A 19756-nucleotide genomic window follows, 5' to 3' on the forward strand; every position below is an offset into this window, starting at 1 on the left:
GTCTAGGACTCCACATTCCACCTTAAACCCGCCTCGCAAGTGAAACTTTTGGCTATAACTATGTCGGTCCACCTTAAGCGCACACGCAAACGCAGGAGGCGTAGAGCGAGGTTTCCGCTTCTCAGTGGGGCTCGGACCGCGGATCACGAAAACCACCGAGTGTAACGTTTAGGCTCGACGCACCAAGGTCCGAAGAAGAGGGAGAAAGAGGCAAACAAATAAGCGGAGGGGAAATGTCTGAATCCAAGTACCGCGAGTGGATTTTGGACACTATCGACTCGCTGCGGTCTCGAAAAGCCCGGCCAGACTTGGAGAGGATTTGCCGAATGGTCCGGAGACGACACGGGTCCGAGCCCGACCGAACCTGCGCAGAACTAGAAAAACTGATTCAGGAACAAACCGTGCTGAAAGTTAACTACAAAGGCTCTATTTCGTATCGGAACGCCGCAAAGGTTCAGCGGAGAAGCAGAAAAAAGGATGATGTTTCGTTAACGACGGCTGTGAGAAGGAGCGCGGCGGACGAAGCCAGTCATTCGGACTTGAGCAACGGGGACAGCGCTTTCGGTGCTGTGGACCAGGACGAGGAGGATTTAGAGGTACGTTGAGTGCTGCTGTTGCGCGAGTCAACGTTGAACCAGCTCTCGTGTCATTGTCATGTCGCATCGCGCCAGCCGTGCAGGTGAAAGTACAAACCGAGAGTCGTGGGCTTTGAGAAAAAATGCTGGAAATGCAAAACGTTGTTTTTTTACCCTGGGAGGGGTGAGGGGAGTGATTTGCAAGTGCACCCAAAACTGCCGCAGACGGGGAGCGGCGGTTGGACCTCGCGCGAGCGCTACCGCGGAGAAGACAAGAAGGTGCGCGTGTACTAGCTAGTGCGAGCACGGCAGGTTTTACGTTGCGCCAGTTGTTAAGCACTTAAAAGCAACGGCGCAAACATACACCAGGGTAAAGTTGCCTCGTCCTGCCTGGACGCAACAACCCCCAGCCTCCATTATCAGCGACAGAAAGCGCTTTTCAAGCCCCAAACTCGCCTCTGAGCGAAGGGGAGAAACAAGTCAAGCTCATCCTGAAGGCTAGCTAACTGTACTTCAAAATAAAAGCATTCAAGTTCACTTCCTACAATGAGGATTTTGTTTTGAAAGATATCACCGGAAATACTTCCTGTCATTCTCGTGCGCTACAGTCAGGGTGGGAATGGGTGGGGGGGGGGGGGGGGGGGTCTCCAACACCTCGGATGTTGGAGGCTGATCGGGGACGATGGGACATTTGGTCGCCGATTTTATTAGTTTTGTTAAGCGAGTTGAGACGTTACAGACACGTCACTGCGATGTGTCCATAACACGTGACATCTGTGCTTTAGATTATTGCAGCGGTACGTCGCGGCTTTTAAAATGGCACACTTACCTCAGTTAAATGCGTAACGAAGTTCTCATGAAACAAGTCTGACACATTTTTTTTTACGTTAGATGGATTTCCCTGGGGGGTCGACGCAGTGCATAAAGTCTAGCCCCTAGCTCCATTATCGGACACCCTGCCAGACCTGGTCACGTCCGTGGCGCGGCGTTCGGTGTAATGGCCCCTCTCGTCCCGTGCAGCTGCTGCTTCTCCTCACAATGTTTGTTGATTATTTGCACCACAAATTTTCACACGAATCACAGCAGTGCAAAGTAAGCAAACACCCACAGAAGAGCCGCCGGCGACTGTGAACTAACGCGACCACAAACTGTTCCCTCCCGGCGCTAGATGGCGGATGCGCCTGTCCGATTTGGGTTAAGCAGAGATCAAATTGACTTTGTTGTCAGAAAAGACGCGCGCGCGCACGCGTGTGTGTGTTGCTGTAAAATGAATGCGGCTGACGACTCTGACCCCCCCCCCCCCCCACACACACACACACACACACACGTTAACAGCCTTGTCATGCAACCCCGTAAAAGCAAAGGCGTTAACGCGTCCGATAACGGAATCATCCACGTTTTTCTTTGTTGCGTCGCTTTTACAGTAAACGGTTGACCCGATGCAAAGTCAGAGTGGACCGTGGAGAGGTCTGCTGCCTGCCTGCGCAGGCTGTTGTTGCACATCGAGTATAACCTCGTGTTTATTTCCAGTCCTGTGTTTATTGGTGGCGGATCTGTACCACAGACACAATGGCGAGGTTTTTTTCTCTCCTTTTTTTGCAGCGGCTCGGAACTCCATGCGCACTTTGGAGGAAATTTGAGAGGAAAAAATCCCGCCTCTCTTTTTCGTTCGCTTCAGTGTTGCCGATGAACACGAGGCCTGTGGTAACGCACCGAGCTCAGTGAGCTCCAGATGAAATGGTGTTGGATGGGATCCACGGGGACACGTCTTTCTGTTTCTGGGTGAAAGTTGTCTGAAATGCGGTCCGCACAAACGGAGCGGGGCGGGGCGGGCTTTAGTGCGCTCTTGTGCGCCTCTGCTGAAAACGCACATAAGGTAGTTCTTCTCACAGGCCACCGTCGAGACAAAAAAAGGGAAAGAAAAGAAGAAACTCCGCCTTGCTGAAAGTGATAAATGCGTCTGGTCAAGCCGCCTAATTTATGACGTTAATGGGATGTTTTTTGACAGCCAGTGAATGAAATCAGATGCTGTCATTTACCACCGCAGCATCACGTGGTAACTAGTTTTTTATTTATTTTTTGACACCTTCAGCCTACAATCAGTCCCACTCGACCCTGGCAGGAATTACAGGTCTCTGACTTTTCAGATCTAGGCCTGTCTGAAGCAACTTGCATGTGGATTTCCATTGACTTAAAGAAAATGTGGTGAGAAATGACATGCAGCCCCCTGGTTGTGTGTTTCAGGGTGATACCTCCATGACTTTGGACACAGACAGTAATCCAGATGACGAGGGGGCTGAGGAGAGCCGGGATGGGCAGGACAGGTCCTCCCCCAGCCACACGCATGAAGGCGCCCCTGTGCTTTGCGCTCCTGTGCGAGCTGTTTCTGCACCCTGCTCTCCCGCTGGCGCTCTGCCCAGCCCTGGCCCTAATTGCAGCTCTGGTTCTGCTCTGGACTGTGCCTCTTCCCAGAAGGTGGGAGGGAGGCCCAACTCCTTGCCCCCCTCCAGCCCCAGGGCCCTTCCACACAATGACTGGGCTTATGATGCTACTGTCAGCCCAGTGGAGTGCCAGCACCCAGGAATGCAGCGAGACAAAGGTAATCGGGCTGCTTGATGCAGGATAATGTGTGCACCCAGCATCACGGAGCAGTCTTGATATTGTTTCTTGTGCACGCTTATGCTGAGCTTTGCTGTGGATGATTAATTGTTGTGTATTTAGGCAGAAACGCAGTAATGTAAGCGAGATACAGAGCAGAAACAAAGATAATGCACTTCCTTAGCAGTGTGATACCTTCTCGCATCCCAAACACTGCAGCACGTATTCAGGTTTAAACAAAGTGTTTTAAGTAGCATCACTCAGGTTATTAAACTAATCATTTGGGTAAATTTAACCGACAGAGCCACAGTGTGCTCTGGCCAGTGTCGATTATATCAGTGAGTAATTGGCTTTCTAATTGGTTCACGGTAGACATGAAGCCAGCAAACCACCCTGGAGCTACAACCTTCTGTGTTTTAAGCAACGTAAAGAAAGAAGAGGGAAGCAAGGTGGAGGACAGCAGCCTCTCGTCTGACCAGCTGGTCCCAGACTCTGCAGCTCGACCAGTAACTGACCTCCAGTCCCTTTAGTCACATCTGTATGCTGCTTTCATCTTTCTGCTTTGTGCTTGACATGATTGTGTGTGTGTGTGTGTGTGTGTCCGTCCAGCAGGATGAGGTCAAGAATGTCTGTGATGGAAGATCACACACACTACCCGTGCCACCTGACAACGGTGAGTCTGGTCCATCGTTTCATGTGCTTTTGTTTCCGTGTGTGTTCCACACAGATGAGGCTGATCTCCATCTCTCCTGGAAGGTGCTTTGCAATAAACACATATTTAGGAGATCCTGGTTGGACTGCTAAGTTATTGTTCAGTTGTGACTAGAAACATCTGTCCACCACTTACAGATGTTAAGTTTCCACCAGGAACGTTGTTTTTTAGTGGGTGCAACTGAACTCGGAGCTTTTTCACCTACTGACGAGGTTTGTTTGGTTTGAGACATAAAAGTTTAGAGTTGGAACCTTTTGGGTTTTAATGCAGGTAGACGCTGGAGAAAAGAACATAGATGTTTCTTTAATGCTGCAGGTTGTAATGGCTGTGGAGCAGTTTGTTAGAGTTAGTGTGTCTTATAAATATCAAGAACCCTGATGGTGTCATGTAAAGGTGAGCAGGGAAATGACAGTGCTGCGTCTGAACCATGACCCTACTCTAATAGGAAAACACATTCCACCATGACAGCAGAAGCATGGAAAGAACATCTTTCATACTTAAGCGTGCTGCTTGTGGTTCATTATCACATCCGTTAATATCAACATTCTGAAGTTTGTCGTTCTAAATCCCGGAGAATAGAACTAGTTCCTACGGAGGTGCCGTCTGCCGTCTGTCACAGAGACAAAGCCGCTGAGCTGGTGCACAGTAAAGCCCCATTCCCACCTGTACCGGGTCGGCCCGGGCCGGGTAGCGTAGGTTGTTTACATATCTGGGTGGCCTGGTATTTTTCCGGGCCAACAAAGGCTCATTCTCAGCCCTCTTCTGGAGGGGGTCTGCTTCAGGCCGACCAGGGCCAACACACCCACTGCTGACAGCAAATTCACACCTTCCATTAGAGCAAGCCTCTGATTGGTGGGTAGAATCAGCCCACATGGGCTTAAGACAAGGATGTGTGGAATCAACCGGGCCAGGCTGGGGCCGACTGGGGCTACCCGGCCCGGGCCGACCCGGTACAGATGGGAATGGCCCATAATTTGAAACCTGAAGCTTCTTTTTGTCCCCAGGTGTGTTTAAGAAGATGGACGTGTCCTACTCAGAAACTGAAGGCTGTCTGCTAAACGGTGGCAAAGATTTGTGAGTCTTTATCTTTTATTTCCACATCAGTTTGACGCCCTGTTGTCTCCTGCACACTTACATTTACTGTGTTTTTCCAGTCGGTAACTTTCATTGGGACAGAAAATCAAATGATTTAATGAAGGAGGCCTGATTATTTAAGCATCACCAGCTCCTGTTCAGCGGGTCAGATGGACCCTTGTTTTTGTTCCACCTGCAGATCTGGGTTTAGGCTGATTGTCTAAATGAGCAGTTAGTGTTTATTCTGACACCAAACCTTAAGCAGTTACCATCAGATATAAAATACCAACGTAGAATGAAGCTGAGATCCTTGGTTCTGACCTTTTATCCCTAATTTCCTCCAGCTCGGTGAAGACAGAGAAAATGCAGCAGAACTTGTTGCAGTGGACCGTGTCAGATGTGGCCAGTTATTTCTCAGCAGCAGGGTTTCCGGAGCAGGCGGTGGCGTTTCGAACACAGGTTAGTGGACTTCTGTAAAGCTGCCACAGAGCCATTTAGTTCTTTAAAACCCAAAACTTATATTTTTCTTGCATTCAGAAATTTTCAAGTCAACAAAAATCTAATTTCTCCTCAACAGGAAATCGATGGGAAGTCCCTTCTTCTGATGCAGCGCAGTGACGTGCTGACCGGCCTGTCTATCCGACTCGGCCCCGCCCTCAAAATATACGAGCGTCATGTTAAAGTGCTGCAGAGGACCCACTTCCTGGAATGCGAAGACATCTGAAGTGACGAATAGCACGGCACACAAAATCAAATGGACATAAACGTGCATGCGACCCCTCTTCCATCTGGATCCCACCTCCATATGCATCGTATGTAAAGGCGGGTGGGGGGTGTTACGCAGCAGTGGACTTTACCTTCACTGTGAGAATGACCAGAAACTGAATTACTGTCATCCTACCTCTCATTGTGGTCTTTGGTTTTCAAATTGTTTCCATTTCACCCCGTGGTGGACCGAAGCGCCTGCTGCTGGCACAGCGTGTTTAAGTGGAGCAGTACCAGTGGACCCACAGACAGGACTGGGTGGTGCTGTTGCAAAGGTGTCCCCTCGTCGAGGTGAAGGCACTGGAAACTCAGCGGCTAATCGTGCTTCCTTTTTGTTGAGTCAAGTGTTCAATGTGTGTATCTTGTTCCCAGTTGTATTCCCGACTCTTCATTCCCGCAGTGGTTGCTGCTTTGGATGAGGTTTGCAGCATCTTTGCATCACTGGGATACGTTTGATTCTCCTTTCGGCTGTCTTAAGGAATTGATTGTGGTCCGATAATAATACAGTTTCATTTTGGGGAACAATTTCAGATCCGTTTGACCAGAAATATTCAGGTTTTGTTTTGTTTTACACACACTTAAGCAAAGGAAATGATTAAATGTAACTCATACTGGATTAGTTGTTTCTTGGTTCAAAACAGCTGCTAAGTTTTTGTTTACAGATACTTTTATGAAATGCAATATGTTCTGTTGTTCTCCTGCACACTAGAGTTTTGTGTTCTGGTCAAAGCCGGACGTCTGAACATTCCACACATGACCAAGTCTTCATCTCCAGTGTAGCTCTTCCCTTTTTAACCATAATAAAGAGATTCTTCTAGAGGTCAAATAAAAGCTCATGTCTGCCTAACTGATCATTTATTGACTTTAATCCAACACTTTCCAAAAAGAACACAATTGAGTCATGAAATCCTGTACACTTGTAAATAAAATGTAACCATAAAAGTTTATTTTCAGCAGAATTTGTTCTCTTTATAATTATTGAAGCTGGGTAGTTATTTTCAATAACATCAAAGTTCCATGTTTTATGAAGAGCCCAATTAGTTGCAGTCGGATGAGTTTAACACGGATGGAGTTGAATGATAGTGTAACGAGTGCAGCTCCAGGCTGCACACCAGTTTACCAACTCAGATTCACCTTTGGTTTCTCAGGTCTGACTGCCCGTTCTGAGGCTTTTAGAGAAGTCATACTCTCATTCACTTGTTATTTCAATACATTTTCAGTGGTCTAATATAAACTGATGCCTTGTGAGTCCTCTGTGGGGGAAAAACTAGTGCTCCCGTTTCAGAAAACAGAAGTTAGTGGGAGGAGAAAACAGGACTTGGGGTCTATATTTCCTGATATTCGGGCATCCAGCTTCTGATTGGATAACAGCAACGTGACTCCATCACTGACTGTGTTTGCTTTGCAATGTTGATGTAATATCTCCACAAAAAACCCAAGCCTGGAGGTGAGCTGTGTGGTGGAGTTGCTGAAGCTAACGGTTAGCTTCTACTAACACTGATGTTCTCTGCTGTTTCCTGGATGTTAAACCAACATCAGCCTTCTCCGTCGTGAGTCAAGACGGGTGAGTCCATGGATGCTTATTTACACCATCGAGTTGATCTGACAGACTTTTCTGGTACAAGCATTTCCTTGTCCATATTCTTTGTCGGCTAATGCTGGAGAAAGTATCACATTCAGCTGTCATGTAAAATTCAGACTGACCGATCATGGAAATAATGATCATATAAAACTGTTTCTTAGTGTACTTGCTCTTTAAACATGATTCAACTCAAAGTACCAAAATGTTGTTTTCCTTTTGATCGCACTCAAAGTTAAAGTAAGACTTTGTTGCATTTCCCTGTCCTCAGTCCAAGCCCCATAATTCTGCAGCAAATTTGAAGCCAATAAGGAAGTGATAAAAAACTGCAGTTCCACCCTCATCCACTAGAGGTCTGGCAGCAGAAGTGAGCAGATCCTCATTGACCCCCATGTTAAAAATGCCAATTTTACACCAGAAATAAACATGTTTACTGCCTGGTTCAAAAAACCATTTTAGGTTTAATAGATCTAGTTTACACTCATGACAACTCTGAGAAGGGTGAATTAATTTTTGTAACTTTTGTTCAAGTGGAATTTAATGCTTAAAAATCTGAATAATTAATTAGCACTAGAGCCACTAGCTCCGGAGAAAGGCCTCAGCCTCATGCGAATAAATGTTCGGCCATTTCGACGCTGAACTTTTTTCTGTGTGTCTGTGTTTGGATGTTAATCATGGAATTAGTTGGAAAAAGGGAGAAAGCGCACTAACAGACCATCCAAGCAGTTTCTGCTTCTTTATATCAGTAAGTAAAATTATATTTCTGTACTTTATTGGGGGGAAGCTGCTTGGTGGGGCTGCAAAAGAACCTTGAGCAGGTGCATAGCTTCTCCTGTCTACCGCCTGAGAATGGCGGCCCTTGGACCGGGCTTCGGGCCAATAACTGTGTAATTACCCCTGACACGGGCCGGGTGCCTTTATTTTTAATCAAATTCATAAAAAAAAATTAAAACACTTAAACCAGGGGTCGGCAACCTGTTCCCATCAAAGAGCCATTATTACCCATTTCCCATAGTGAAGAAAACACTGGGAGCCACAGCAGCCGTGGCGTTGTGGGCGGGGCCTACCCTCAGACAGCAGAGAGCTGCTTTAACCAATCACAACAGGTGACAGCAGCCGGTACCTGTTGCTCGTGTACGTCAAAGCTATCTTTCATAAAAAAATAATCAATAAAATGATTTATATAAAATGGATCCAGCAGTTGTAGCCCGTCTCTGCTACAATATTTTGATATTTTTCACCCTGTTGGTGGTTTTACTGAGCAGGTGCCACTTTTGTCCTATGTTTCTTTTTAAAACATGTTTAGACTGTTCAGAATACAAATCCAGGCTCTGTCACGTTTGATTGTTGTAATTAAACTTTGTAGGTGGGGAAGGTCAGAAAAGATCCGATCATTTTTGTTTTTCCCTCATTTACAGTGACGGAGATACCAGTGCAGTGCGCCTGGCTCTGGTGGTAATCAAGTTTAATTTGCAACAATTTTCACAAGAAAACAGAACAGTTAAAAGCAGGGCTTGTGTTGACCGGACAGTTCCCGTATTTGACCGTTTATTTTGACGGAGAAAGAATAGAAAGATTTACCCCGACGCATGCAGACGAACTGACATTTTACTCTACGCACATCGCAGACGTAGCTAAATCACTCAAGAAAAGATTCCCATCTGAACATCTGAGCTGGACACTGCTCTGCGATGTGCGTAGAGTAAAATGTCAGTTCGTCTGCATGCGTCGGGGTAAATCTTTCTATTCTTTCTCCGTCAAAATAAACGGTCAAATACGGGAACTATCCGGTCAACACAAGCCCTGCTTTTAACTGTTCTGTTTTCTTGTGAAAATTGTTGGAAAGAGATAAAATTTAACTTGATTACCACCAGAGCCACTGCGCTGTTATCTCCGTGACGGTAAACGAGGGGAAAACAAATTGATCGGATCCTGCACGTCTTTTAACACATTTGACACACTTTGTTTTCATTTAGTTGGTTTAAAAAAAAGTCGGGCTCGGGTCGGGCCAGAGAATCCTGAAAACCTTTTCGGACCGGGTCGAGCTGGGGCTCCACCCCCTCGGGCCGGGCCGGACACGGGCTCAGATTTTAGGCCCGTGCAGGGCTCTAATGTAGACATGCTGGTCAATGCTGGATCTCTGAGGGAGACCACAGAAACACAACAGCTCTTTTTATTGACACTGCTTCACTTCTGAATTGCTCAACTGCTTTTTTCTTGCTGAAAATTGCCAGGAAAAACTCTGTTAGCTTTGGGTTAGCAAGTAGCTAATGTCCTGCTGATCTCCAGTTCCCGGAGAAGAGAACATTAACAACGGCGTACATGCAGATCTTTCACCACGGTGGACAAGCGAAGCCCGATATCCTCGGTCAGCAGTTTTGATTTCATTACTAAGCAGGCTGGAGATGCCTTCACTTTGGAGTCGCTCTACTGCATTTTTCTTGCTGAAAACGGCTAGAAAAATTCCATTAGCTTTGGGTTAGCATGTAGCTAATGTCCCACTTTTCTCTGACAGTAGAGCATGAGCTGATGTAAAAGGCCACGGTGCCCGGCTGTGATCACAGCGGTCTGGGGCTCCGCTTGTAGTTTAACAGTCCCAGTTCATATTAGATCTCCACAGGCGACCAGCATGACTACAGCCCAGCACAGGAGCCAGTCAGTCGTGGGGGTGGGATACCCCGGTCCAAGCAGCCTTTCTTAGCTTCTTGGGTTAGCTAAGTTGGCTAGTGGCTACACTGGTTCATTTGTTCCAACCCTGTTCCAAACGTAAAAGCCCCACCCTTAGCTCCACCTCTTTTGCCATTTTTGGATTGTCTGGATGCGAAGGGACCTGTGACATGGTCAAAAGGGAGGTGGTGGGAACCTCCCATTTGGGAACAAAAATGTATAATTCAAACCTATGGACACAAATTGACCAGTATATATGTCAATGCCTCAGTCCAGCACTCAGAAACAAACAATCCACCTCTCTCCTTGTGATGAACAAAAATGATCCATAACCTCAGCAGAAACAGATTGGTGTTAGGAACAGCTGATTTATTTGTACAGGCTCTACAGGATGAAGGGAAGAATGGATGAGCGAAGAGTTGGATAATCTCTGAACTCCTTTAAGTAGCTGCGGTGTTTGCCTTTGGCCCACACAGTCATCTGGATGAAGGCCACGAGGGTGAAGAAAGCCACAGGCACACACTGGGTCATCACTGTGAAGCCGATCCAGGAGCCCAGCTGTGAGCAAGAGGTTCACACACACACACACACACACACACACACACACACACACACACACACACACACACACACACACACACACACACACACACACACACACACACACACACACACACGTTTACCAGTAGATGGCAGCAACAGAGTCTCTATTGGTTAATAAAGCTGGGAACCACACAGCTGGCATCAGTTTGCTGGTGTGGAACATCACATGATGCATATATGACGGACATGTGTAACTTCTTACCTCATATGTGTAATTTGGACATGACACCAACCAAAATATCCATGTGAAAGGGTTTTTTGTTGGGTAAGGTATCCTCTTGACTTTTGATCCTATAAAAAGACAAACCTGAGTTTTGCAGTGCTGTCTGCAGACTCAGAAGTAAAACAAGTACTTAAAGTTCAAATATAACTACGAGCATTGCTGCGACAGACTCACCTGGTAGTTTGAGGTTTCGCAAAGCAACGTGGATTGAAAAATTTCCAACTTGACAGAACTGTAGGAGAAAAAAGACAAAATTCGACTAAACGAGAGATTGTTGTGTTTAGTGTCTGCAGATAGATAAATCTACAACTTACTATGAAGACGTAAAGTCCTGTGTTCACCTGCTGCTGCCCGTAAACTGTTAATGTATTAAAAGACAAACAGCTAAGGGTATTAACTCTGAGCGATGAGCAAAACAAGTACTGTAGAGTCAGCACTTACAGGGTGTGGTGTAGAGCGGATGGTTGATGTAATATGCCATCCAAGCTGCAGCGCACCAGTAATAGCCACAGTTCTGGAACAGAAAGTGGGACTAGAATAAGTCCAGCTGTCTAGATGTGGCTTCGAACATAGCAGGTGGAAAACACTGAGTTTTGAAAAAGGTAAACACACACACACACACACACACACACACACACACACACACACACACACACACACACACACACACTCATGTACAGTAAAGTGGACAGCACCTTAAATATGTTTCTGAGAGGCATAGTCCCGTGGGAGATCCGATGGACAAACAGGGTCTCCAGAATCCTCTTGACATAGTGGAAGGAGTGGCATATGCAGGCCAAGCTGCAGCAGGTAACACACACACACACACACACACACACACACACACACACACACACACACACACACACACACACACACACGCATGCACGCACGCACACACACACACACACACATTAGGTGTGAAAAAGATATTGCTCTGATGCAGTCCATTACATTCACCACTGTGTGGCACTATATAGCTCAGATCTGTGGGTGGGTACAAGGGGGATGTGTGTGTGTGTGGGGGGGGGCTTATGGTTCCAGAACAAAATATACAAGCTGACACTCACTGTACAACCCAGTGCTTGCTGCTGGTGAAGTCATATTTTGGAGAATAGATGAAAGGTAGACGAAAGTAGAACATCAGGTAAAGAACCAGCGGGCCGACACATTCAGCTAGGAACACCTGCAGTGAGAGAGGAGGCTTTAAACTTCTACATTTCTTTGCACTTTCACAGGGACAGGAATGTGTATTTGACACCAATACCTCAGCTTTCACTATGGCTCATTTTACCTCTGCAACATCTATTTCTACTGAGCACTGACAGGAACACAGCTCAGCCGTGTCCGACCTGTAAAGCCCAACACAGACTCCTGAATCAGCAACGCTGGCTCAGACCAGTGGTGATCTCTGCTTGGACAAGTCGCTCTTCTTCATTCACACTTCCATCAGTTTACAGCCAATAAGGGTGTGTGTTTGGGTAGTTAAGGACATGATGTGGGAAGGAGCAACTGTGTCACTGAGAGGGAATAAAGAGGCACAGTAAAAGGCAAGCCAGAGGTCGGGGGGATAAACACCTTGGAGAGAAATGGGGCCATGAGATTACATGTCCTGGCAAAGAGGGCGGCCAGGGCAGGAGGTGGAGAGACGAGAGCGACAGCAAATCATCTTTATCTGTCGCTGCAGGGTGATATTTATATTCAGGAGCTACTGAGGGAGTGAAAGGCTTTCTGTTAATATTCTAGCATAAGAACAGCCCTAATGGCTTTACGTGAAAATCACCATACAGCTTATTTTGTGTGCGAGCCTCTTAGCTAGATGACCACTAAAGATCACATCCTCTACAGCTATCCGATGCTTGGGACAGATAAAGGTCAGCTCCCAAAGGGGTTAACATTTTTAATTTGTATTTAAGATTATTTCATTAAAATAAAAAATCAGGATCTGAATCAGATTAAAGTAACACAAACATTTCCGTTCCACAGCTTAGCAGATGTTTCAGCTGCAGGGCTCAGCATCTGCGTGTTGACTCACTGTTCCCCATGTGAGCTGGGGTCCGAGGTCACTGAAGTAAAAGCTGGCTGTGGTTCCAACAGGAAGTGTTTGGAGAACTTCCTCATCCCTCAGACACTTGGCCTCTGTGAAACATGATAATCAGACAATATCGCATCATCTTAGCACCACTAGGTCAGGCGACCTGGACAGACGCTCACATACTTGGGTCCAAACGCAGAGACTGTCTAGCTGGATACCACCTTGGGTCTGCCAAAAACACAGAAACGTATTTTATTCTTGACACGCTGGACGTTGAAATTAAACATATTCCACATGCTGATGGTAGTAAAAACAAATACATTTAAACTTACATGATTTGTGAAACAAAGCTTTAATATCTAAAACGGTTGCAGTTGGTTCCACCTGAATTTAAAGGGGAAAAATGTAAACATTCATAGCAACAGCCTTGACTTAAATATGGATATTTGCAAAATGTGTAGTTTATTTTTTTCAGTGTAATTTCCCTCTTTTCGTCTGAAACATTGCTGTGCGTGTTACACCACATCTGCACATTTATACAAGCGGCTAATCCCGTCTATCTAGCTCCACCATGCGTAGCACAGCCATGTGCCAGAGCTCCATCAGATAAAAAGGGAGTTCTCACCTCCTAACTGCAAACCCTCACTCAAAGGACACACAACCACTCCATTAAGAGGGTTTTGAGATGAATTTGAGTAAAATAGCTGATGTTTATAAATCTAATTTAAGGAAAACTTTCGGTCCCACTGAGACGCACCTTGTCCAGCAGAAGCAGCTTCTCTTTAGTCTTCAAATCCACGATCTCCACCTCAAAATAAACAATCCTTTTAGCCTTTTTGGGCTGTTTTGGTTTGGGCCTAGGAGTAGGCTTCTTCTCAGGTTCAGCTCCATTTGTTTCCTTTGCCTTTAAGGCAAGTATATCCATGACAGCTCGATCCCAAACTCCAACAGTCTGGTGAAGTTACCTGTGAAAGTCAACTTGCTCTGGTCTTCTGCTCAAGTATCTGCTCCCAGACTCTCGCCAACTGAGCAACACCTCTGGTTAACAAAAGATCTTTAGTCAAACTGAGAGAAGGAACGGCCACAAAAATGTCTTCCAGAGACAAGTTGTAGATTTGAAAGAGGAGTGAAACTGGAAAGAAAGCGAGAGCTGCTCTCAGTAGATCAGCTCATCACCTGAATAGCAGCTTCTTGGAGATCCACGACCCCCCTTCACGCAGTAAAATGCACTGAAGACGAAACTGGAGAGCCCCAAGACATAATCCATAGTGCGCCATTTGCAAAGCTAAATATAAGTCGCAACAGCTCGGTAGCCCGGAGAAGCCTCACGCTGCTCCACTCAGTGACAGAATACGCTCTGTAAGGTCCAACTCTCGGCTTTATTTCTTCTTGGTGTCATTGAAAAGGCCTCTGATCTTTTGCATAAACTTCTCATGCAAACCCATTCCCCTCCATGAGCACCTGCAGCACCGATATTCCTTTCTTTTTCCAAACTCCAGAATGAATAAAATGAAATGTATCCCTGATTTGTTTGGTTTAGGGTCTGTGCGCTTGAAACCAGCATGAGGACTTGAGGTGTGAAGAGAGGGCAGGCAATGCTGTTTGGGAAAAGATCAGAGATATCACTCATCACACTGGGTCAATGCAACATCTCACATAGCCTACTGCATATCTACATTCAATGGGTTATTTATAACAGGCTGTGCTGCACAAGTAGGCAGTAGCACGCTGCAACAGCTGTAGCAAGCATTCAAAGATCAGATTTGAGTTTTGGATTAGAAACATTCCGACGTTAAACCGGATCTTGCTTCCACAAACCTGATCAGCAAACATGAAAGGTGACATATGATAATAAATGTGATCAATGGTAGTAATCCTGACATGGTGACCTCTGATCTGCTGTAACAACAGAGGTAAGGCGATCACGATGTCATTGTTGCTCTTAAGATCTGAAGCTACAATCATAGTCACACCAAGACTTCTGTAGAATCTTCTTCTCATTTTTCTGCTGCAAATTTAAATGTTATGAATCAGATTAATTTAAATTTTTATTAAATTGTGTTCAGTGTTACTCATTCTGGATTATTATTTTTTGTAAGGATTAACATTTTATTTCAACAAATGTTTTGGGAAAAATCCCCATAATGTAGAAAAAGCATCAGATTTATTGAAATTAATAAGTATTTGGTCACTTTTTAAATTTCCTCTTTTTTTCTGTTCTCAAGTACTAAAATAATCTAAGAACATTTTCGCGTCAAAGCTTTTATAATCTCTAATGGAGTAATCCAGTGATTTAAGGTGTCCCCTCTAGAGGGCGCTGCAGTGAAACGACCTGACTCAGGATTTAGTTAGTAAAGATAATCTGTGAATAACCTGGCCTGCCAGACTCCTCCTCTGTTTAACCCCAAACACCCTTCAAAAATACTTTTAAATATATTATGTGAAGTGGTAAACTGTGAATTGATGTTTGTCGTTGTATAATTTGTATTTGCTTGTATTTACATACTTGTATTTGCTATTTTTTCCCCAACATTCATCCTTTACCTGCTTTTTAATTATATAGTTTTTGTTAGAAAACATTGACTTTCGACTTTTTTATTATCATATATAATTTTTATTAATAATAATTTCAAATGAGACATTTGATGCTATCCCTCTGTCCTAACGTTTAGTGATCATGTAAACACAATTTCTAGCTATGTTTTAAACAGTAAACAGGTTTGAAATGAAGTTTTTTTTCACTTGCACGTGTTTACTTTTTTCCAAACTTTATTAGTGAAACTGGGTATCTTACATAGTATCGAAGTAAAGCACAACAATACAAGCAAACAAGCAAAGGGGCCAAAGTGATAAACAGTGTTCAAAAGATAAGAATACAGAGCACAATCACTTATTACAAGGAATAGAGGGGAAAATGTGTTACCAGTTGTACAAGTCGTATTCTTCAACTAGTAGATTTTAAATGAAGTGCAGTTAACATTTTTACTTCCGCACTAATGTCTACGAAAGCGTGTGAACCGAAACCGGAAGTTGCTGGGAGGGAATGCTCTTGTCCCCGTAGTGACGACGACCTACATTCGTCAGCTGCAGAGCTTCTTCCAGAAGTTTCCGCGCCCGGCTTCTGTCCAGCGTGGATGCAACTCTCACAACTAAGAACAGTTTGTTCTTTTTTTGCAGGTTTCTTTAAAAATAATTCTATTATTGGTTTTATTTAAGAAGTCCTCTTCGCCTTCCTTCAGACCCAGTAGCTGGTTCTCGGGTTGTTTGAACAACCACCCTGACAGAAATCGGTCCGGAGGAGGCAGCAGCTGCCACGGCGGAGCAGTGACGAACTTGACCCGCACACAAGTCTGGATATGTGCGCTGAAAATGTTTTTGTAACGAGCAGAACAGCCGACCGGACAGTGTGATGGGTAAAGACTACTACAGTGTGTTAGGGATATCTAAAGGCGCGTCTGAAGAGGAGATAAAAAAGGCGTACAGGAAACAGGCTTTGCGTTTCCACCCAGACAAGAACAAGTCACCTGGAGCTGAGGACAAGTTCAAAGAGGTCGCTGAAGCTTACGACGTTCTCAGCGATGTGAAGAAAAGAGATGTTTACGATCGATATGGAGAAGAAGGTACCTGAACTCAGCACGCAAGTTTGTAGTTGTGACTCGGTGTTGTGTAACAGCCTGCTGACCGCCACGGTGCTGATCCCGTCTTTAGACGTGCGTTTGGTGTTTATGGTGCTGACGTCACTACGCACCGATTGTATTTTTGCACACAAAAGCTGGAGAATTAGCTGGAAACAGCTGACTGGCAGCTCTCCCGTCGCTCTTACGTAATAAATATGACTTAACGAGGTGAAAAATGCAGCAGTCATTGCAAATGAATGTTTCATCATAACATTACTATTATTGTTATTATTATTATTTATCTGGACTGCAATAAAAGATGCGCAGAGAAGCACATGATGTCAAACAATAACAATTTAAACTATGTTAAATGCCTTTAAATAACCCCCAAAGTAAGCTTGTGATAGGAACTAATCTACATGTTTTAATTAATCAGTGATAATAGGAAAATTGGAAACTCAAAGGTCAGATTTATTTTCCATCTGTCAATGAAGGCTAAAGGCTAATTTCATGCTAACAATACCAGGTCTGTGTGGGGGTCTTTACTTCCTGGATTCAAAGTTTCAAGTTAATAATAAGAATAATAATCTGTGTTAAATGAGAGGAACTGTAATCAGCCAATGTCATCACTGGCAAAGCTGGACAAAAAGACAAAAGAATCGATATCGGTGCTAAAAATCTGAGTGGGCGCGTCTTTAACTGAGGAGTGGCTAAAGACCACAGCTCATAATGTATTATAAACGGTAAACCAGCAGTTTCCTGGACATCTCTCATGACACAAAATAATGTCACTGATCAAACTCTGACAACGCTTTGCACGTTTTCTCGCACATGCTTAATGTTTGTGTCGTCTTCTACAGGATTAAAGGGTTCTGCTGGAGGGGGCGTACACTGCGGTCCCAGTTTCAACTACACCTTCAACGGAGATCCTCACGCCATATTTGCCGAGTTCTTTGGAGGCCGCAGCCCTTTCGATCACTTCTTCGCAACAAATTTAGACAATGATATAGATGTCAGCGATCCCTTCAGTGCCTTTGGCATGGGGGGAATGGGTGGGTTTCACAGGTCTTTTAAACCCCACCCGAGTGGCCCGCACAGTGCGCACGAGAAAAGGCAGGATCCTCCGGTGGTGCACGAGCTGAATGTGAGTCTTGAGGAGGTTTTCTCTGGCTGCACCAAGAAGATGAAGATTTCTCGTAAGAGACTGAATCCTGACGGCTGCACCATGCACAAAGAAGACAAGATCTTAACAATTAATATCAAACGGGGCTGGAAGGAGGGAACAAAAATCACGTTTCCTAAAGAAGGTGATGAAACCCCCACCAACATTCCTGCAGACGTGGTTTTTGTGGTCAAAGACAAACCCCACCCTGTCTTCAGAAGAGAGGGCTCAGATATAGTTTTTCCTACTAAAATATCACTTAAAGAGGTGAGCGCTGGGCTGATAATATAACAAGTGTAATATTTAACAGTTGTCATGGTGATAATTTCCTGTTTTTGTGTCTGTCTCCAGGCGTTGTGTGGCTGCACAGTAAAAGCTCCCACTTTGGACGGCCGGACCATCACTGTGACCTCCAGAGAAGTCGTCAAACCAGGGACGAAGAAGCGCATCTGTGGAGAAGGACTCCCTTTGTCCAAATATCCTGAAAAAAGAGGCGACATGATCTTGGACTTCTGTGTTAATTTCCCTGACAAGCTGGGTTCCAGCACACGCGATGCGCTCGAGACCATACTTCCCATGTGAAGCGGATGTTTGGCTGCAGCAGCTAACAGGTTCACATTTGCAGCAAGGCTGTGTGTGATGTTTGGTTTTGAAACTCTGTGTGGATCTGATTCCAGCTGAGCTTAGAAGAGATGGTATTTTTAATGGGATTTTCAAAGTCCGGAGAAGCGGAGGAAGACGACGACGATTTTCAAAGTTAATAAAACTGAGGAACTTTGAAGTTTGATTTTAGTGATGATTTGGTTTTACAGCAGGTGTTTGTGGGAGTTCAACAACTCAGGTGCAACTGTGGATCCTGAGAGGACAAGCTACAGGTCTCTGCTCCAAGTGTGACTTTCTAACAACTATCAGCAGTAAACAGACTGTTCTTTTTGTGTCAAGTTAAAGTTCAGAGTGTCAGTTTTAAGTGCTGCCAGGTCAACACACACACTGCCTCAAATTTCTACACCAACATCCTCAGAGAGGAAATCCAAAGGGAGAATCTGTACTGGAAGAAAAAAATCCATGAAATGTTAAAGATGGCACATGTTAAAAGTGTTTCACTGAATCTGCATATGAAATATTCAAAGACTTGCGCAGTTTTGCTCTACACATGAGTGTGCATCCAAAAGTAACGTAAACGTGAATTTCGTTATGCGTAACATTTTACTTTAACCCCGTGTACAGCATGAGTGGTGTATTTTACAAATATCGTGCAGACTTTAGGTTCCAATTTTGCTGTTTAATTAATCAAGAGTTTGTTATCATTTGATTAACCAACACTATGCACATTTGCTGCATTGTTTGCTGACTGTACTTAGATTCCCCAGAAATGCTGAGTCATAAGTTGGAGGACTAGTGTTGTTGGGCTGTGGGTAGTGTGATAGATTTGACTAAATCAAAGCTTTTTTTGCTTTTGAGGTTCTGCTGCTTCATCCTGCTTTTCCTTAGAGGAAGAGGTGTTTATCTTTTTGTATGCAAAAAGGCTGTTTGTTTACTTTTTCTTCCTTTTTAAAAGAAAATCATCTGTTTTTCTCATTCATGCTTTATTAGCCAGAGCTGGGGTTCATGTTCTTTCATTTTTACCTCCTTAATAAACAAGCTTTAGCCTCTTCAGTTACAGAATAACACTTTGTCCTTTACTAAGATGGAATCATTACTTTTAAATGAAACATATTTGAAAACACTCCACAGGGAGCACATCAGTTGTGTTGTAGTTTGATGAGGGTACTTTAATAAAACTGACTATTTACGACTAACTCAGCCCCCAAAAAACTATCTCAACACCTAGTCCTTTTGGGCTGGTTTGGTATAATACCTGTAGTAATAGTATATGTTTACTTATATTTTTACAAGTAATGTGGCTTTCTCGTAGTTTTCATTTAATGTCTTTGTTTCCTGAAATATTTGTTTAGCCAGGGATGTGTTATCTTGAGCGAGATGGCAACAGCACCGTTTGCATTAACAACTTATTTCACTGAATAAATATGTCTTCTGCATGTCGATCTAACACCATTGTCCATGGCAAATAGGCTAGTTGTCTAATTAAAAAACATTTAATTTCCTCCAGAAAAAGTTTTTTTTAATCTTAAACTAAAAACTTACA

General features: G+C 44.4%; 3 protein-coding genes across 4 annotated transcripts; 2 read left to right on the forward strand and 1 right to left on the reverse strand.

The window, feature by feature from the left end:
* samd1a (sterile alpha motif domain containing 1a) lies at positions 1-5893 on the forward strand. 2 transcript variants are annotated; one of them, XM_015948425.3, is made up of 7 exons: positions 1-596; positions 2820-3174; positions 3546-3679; positions 3783-3846; positions 4890-4959; positions 5304-5418; positions 5537-5893. In XM_015948425.3, exons 1-7 carry the CDS (start codon positions 234-236, stop codon positions 5681-5683), a joined length of 1248 nt encoding a protein of 415 aa, XP_015803911.1. In that variant the 5' UTR covers positions 1-233; the 3' UTR covers positions 5684-5893. The 2 variants fall into 2 exon arrangements, with proteins under 2 accessions (XP_015803911.1, XP_015803912.1); XM_015948426.3 differs by having other exon boundaries at positions 3786-3846.
* Positions 5894-10318: 4425 nt separating this feature from the next.
* tecra (trans-2,3-enoyl-CoA reductase a) lies at positions 10319-14062 on the reverse strand. Its single transcript, XM_015948427.3, has 11 exons — positions 13589-14062; positions 13164-13215; positions 13015-13059; positions 12832-12935; positions 11867-11982; positions 11492-11597; positions 11238-11310; positions 11111-11154; positions 10971-11028; positions 10776-10864; positions 10319-10528 (listed from the first exon to the last, which is right to left on the reverse strand). The coding sequence occupies exons 1-11, from the start codon at positions 13754-13756 to the stop codon at positions 10355-10357; spliced, it is 1029 nt and encodes a 342-aa protein (XP_015803913.1). The 5' UTR covers positions 13757-14062; the 3' UTR covers positions 10319-10354.
* Positions 14063-16010: 1948 nt separating this feature from the next.
* Positions 16011-18230, forward strand: dnajb1a (DnaJ heat shock protein family (Hsp40) member B1a). The gene is made up of 3 exons (XM_015948428.3): positions 16011-16451; positions 17309-17877; positions 17962-18230. The coding sequence occupies exons 1-3, from the start codon at positions 16241-16243 to the stop codon at positions 18190-18192; spliced, it is 1011 nt and encodes a 336-aa protein (XP_015803914.1). The 5' UTR covers positions 16011-16240; the 3' UTR covers positions 18193-18230.
* Positions 18231-19756: the final 1526 nt, after the last annotated feature.

Source organism: Nothobranchius furzeri, chromosome 5, assembly GCF_043380555.1.
Source record: "Nothobranchius furzeri strain GRZ-AD chromosome 5, NfurGRZ-RIMD1, whole genome shotgun sequence".
NCBI lineage: Eukaryota > Metazoa > Chordata > Actinopteri > Cyprinodontiformes > Nothobranchiidae > Nothobranchius > Nothobranchius furzeri.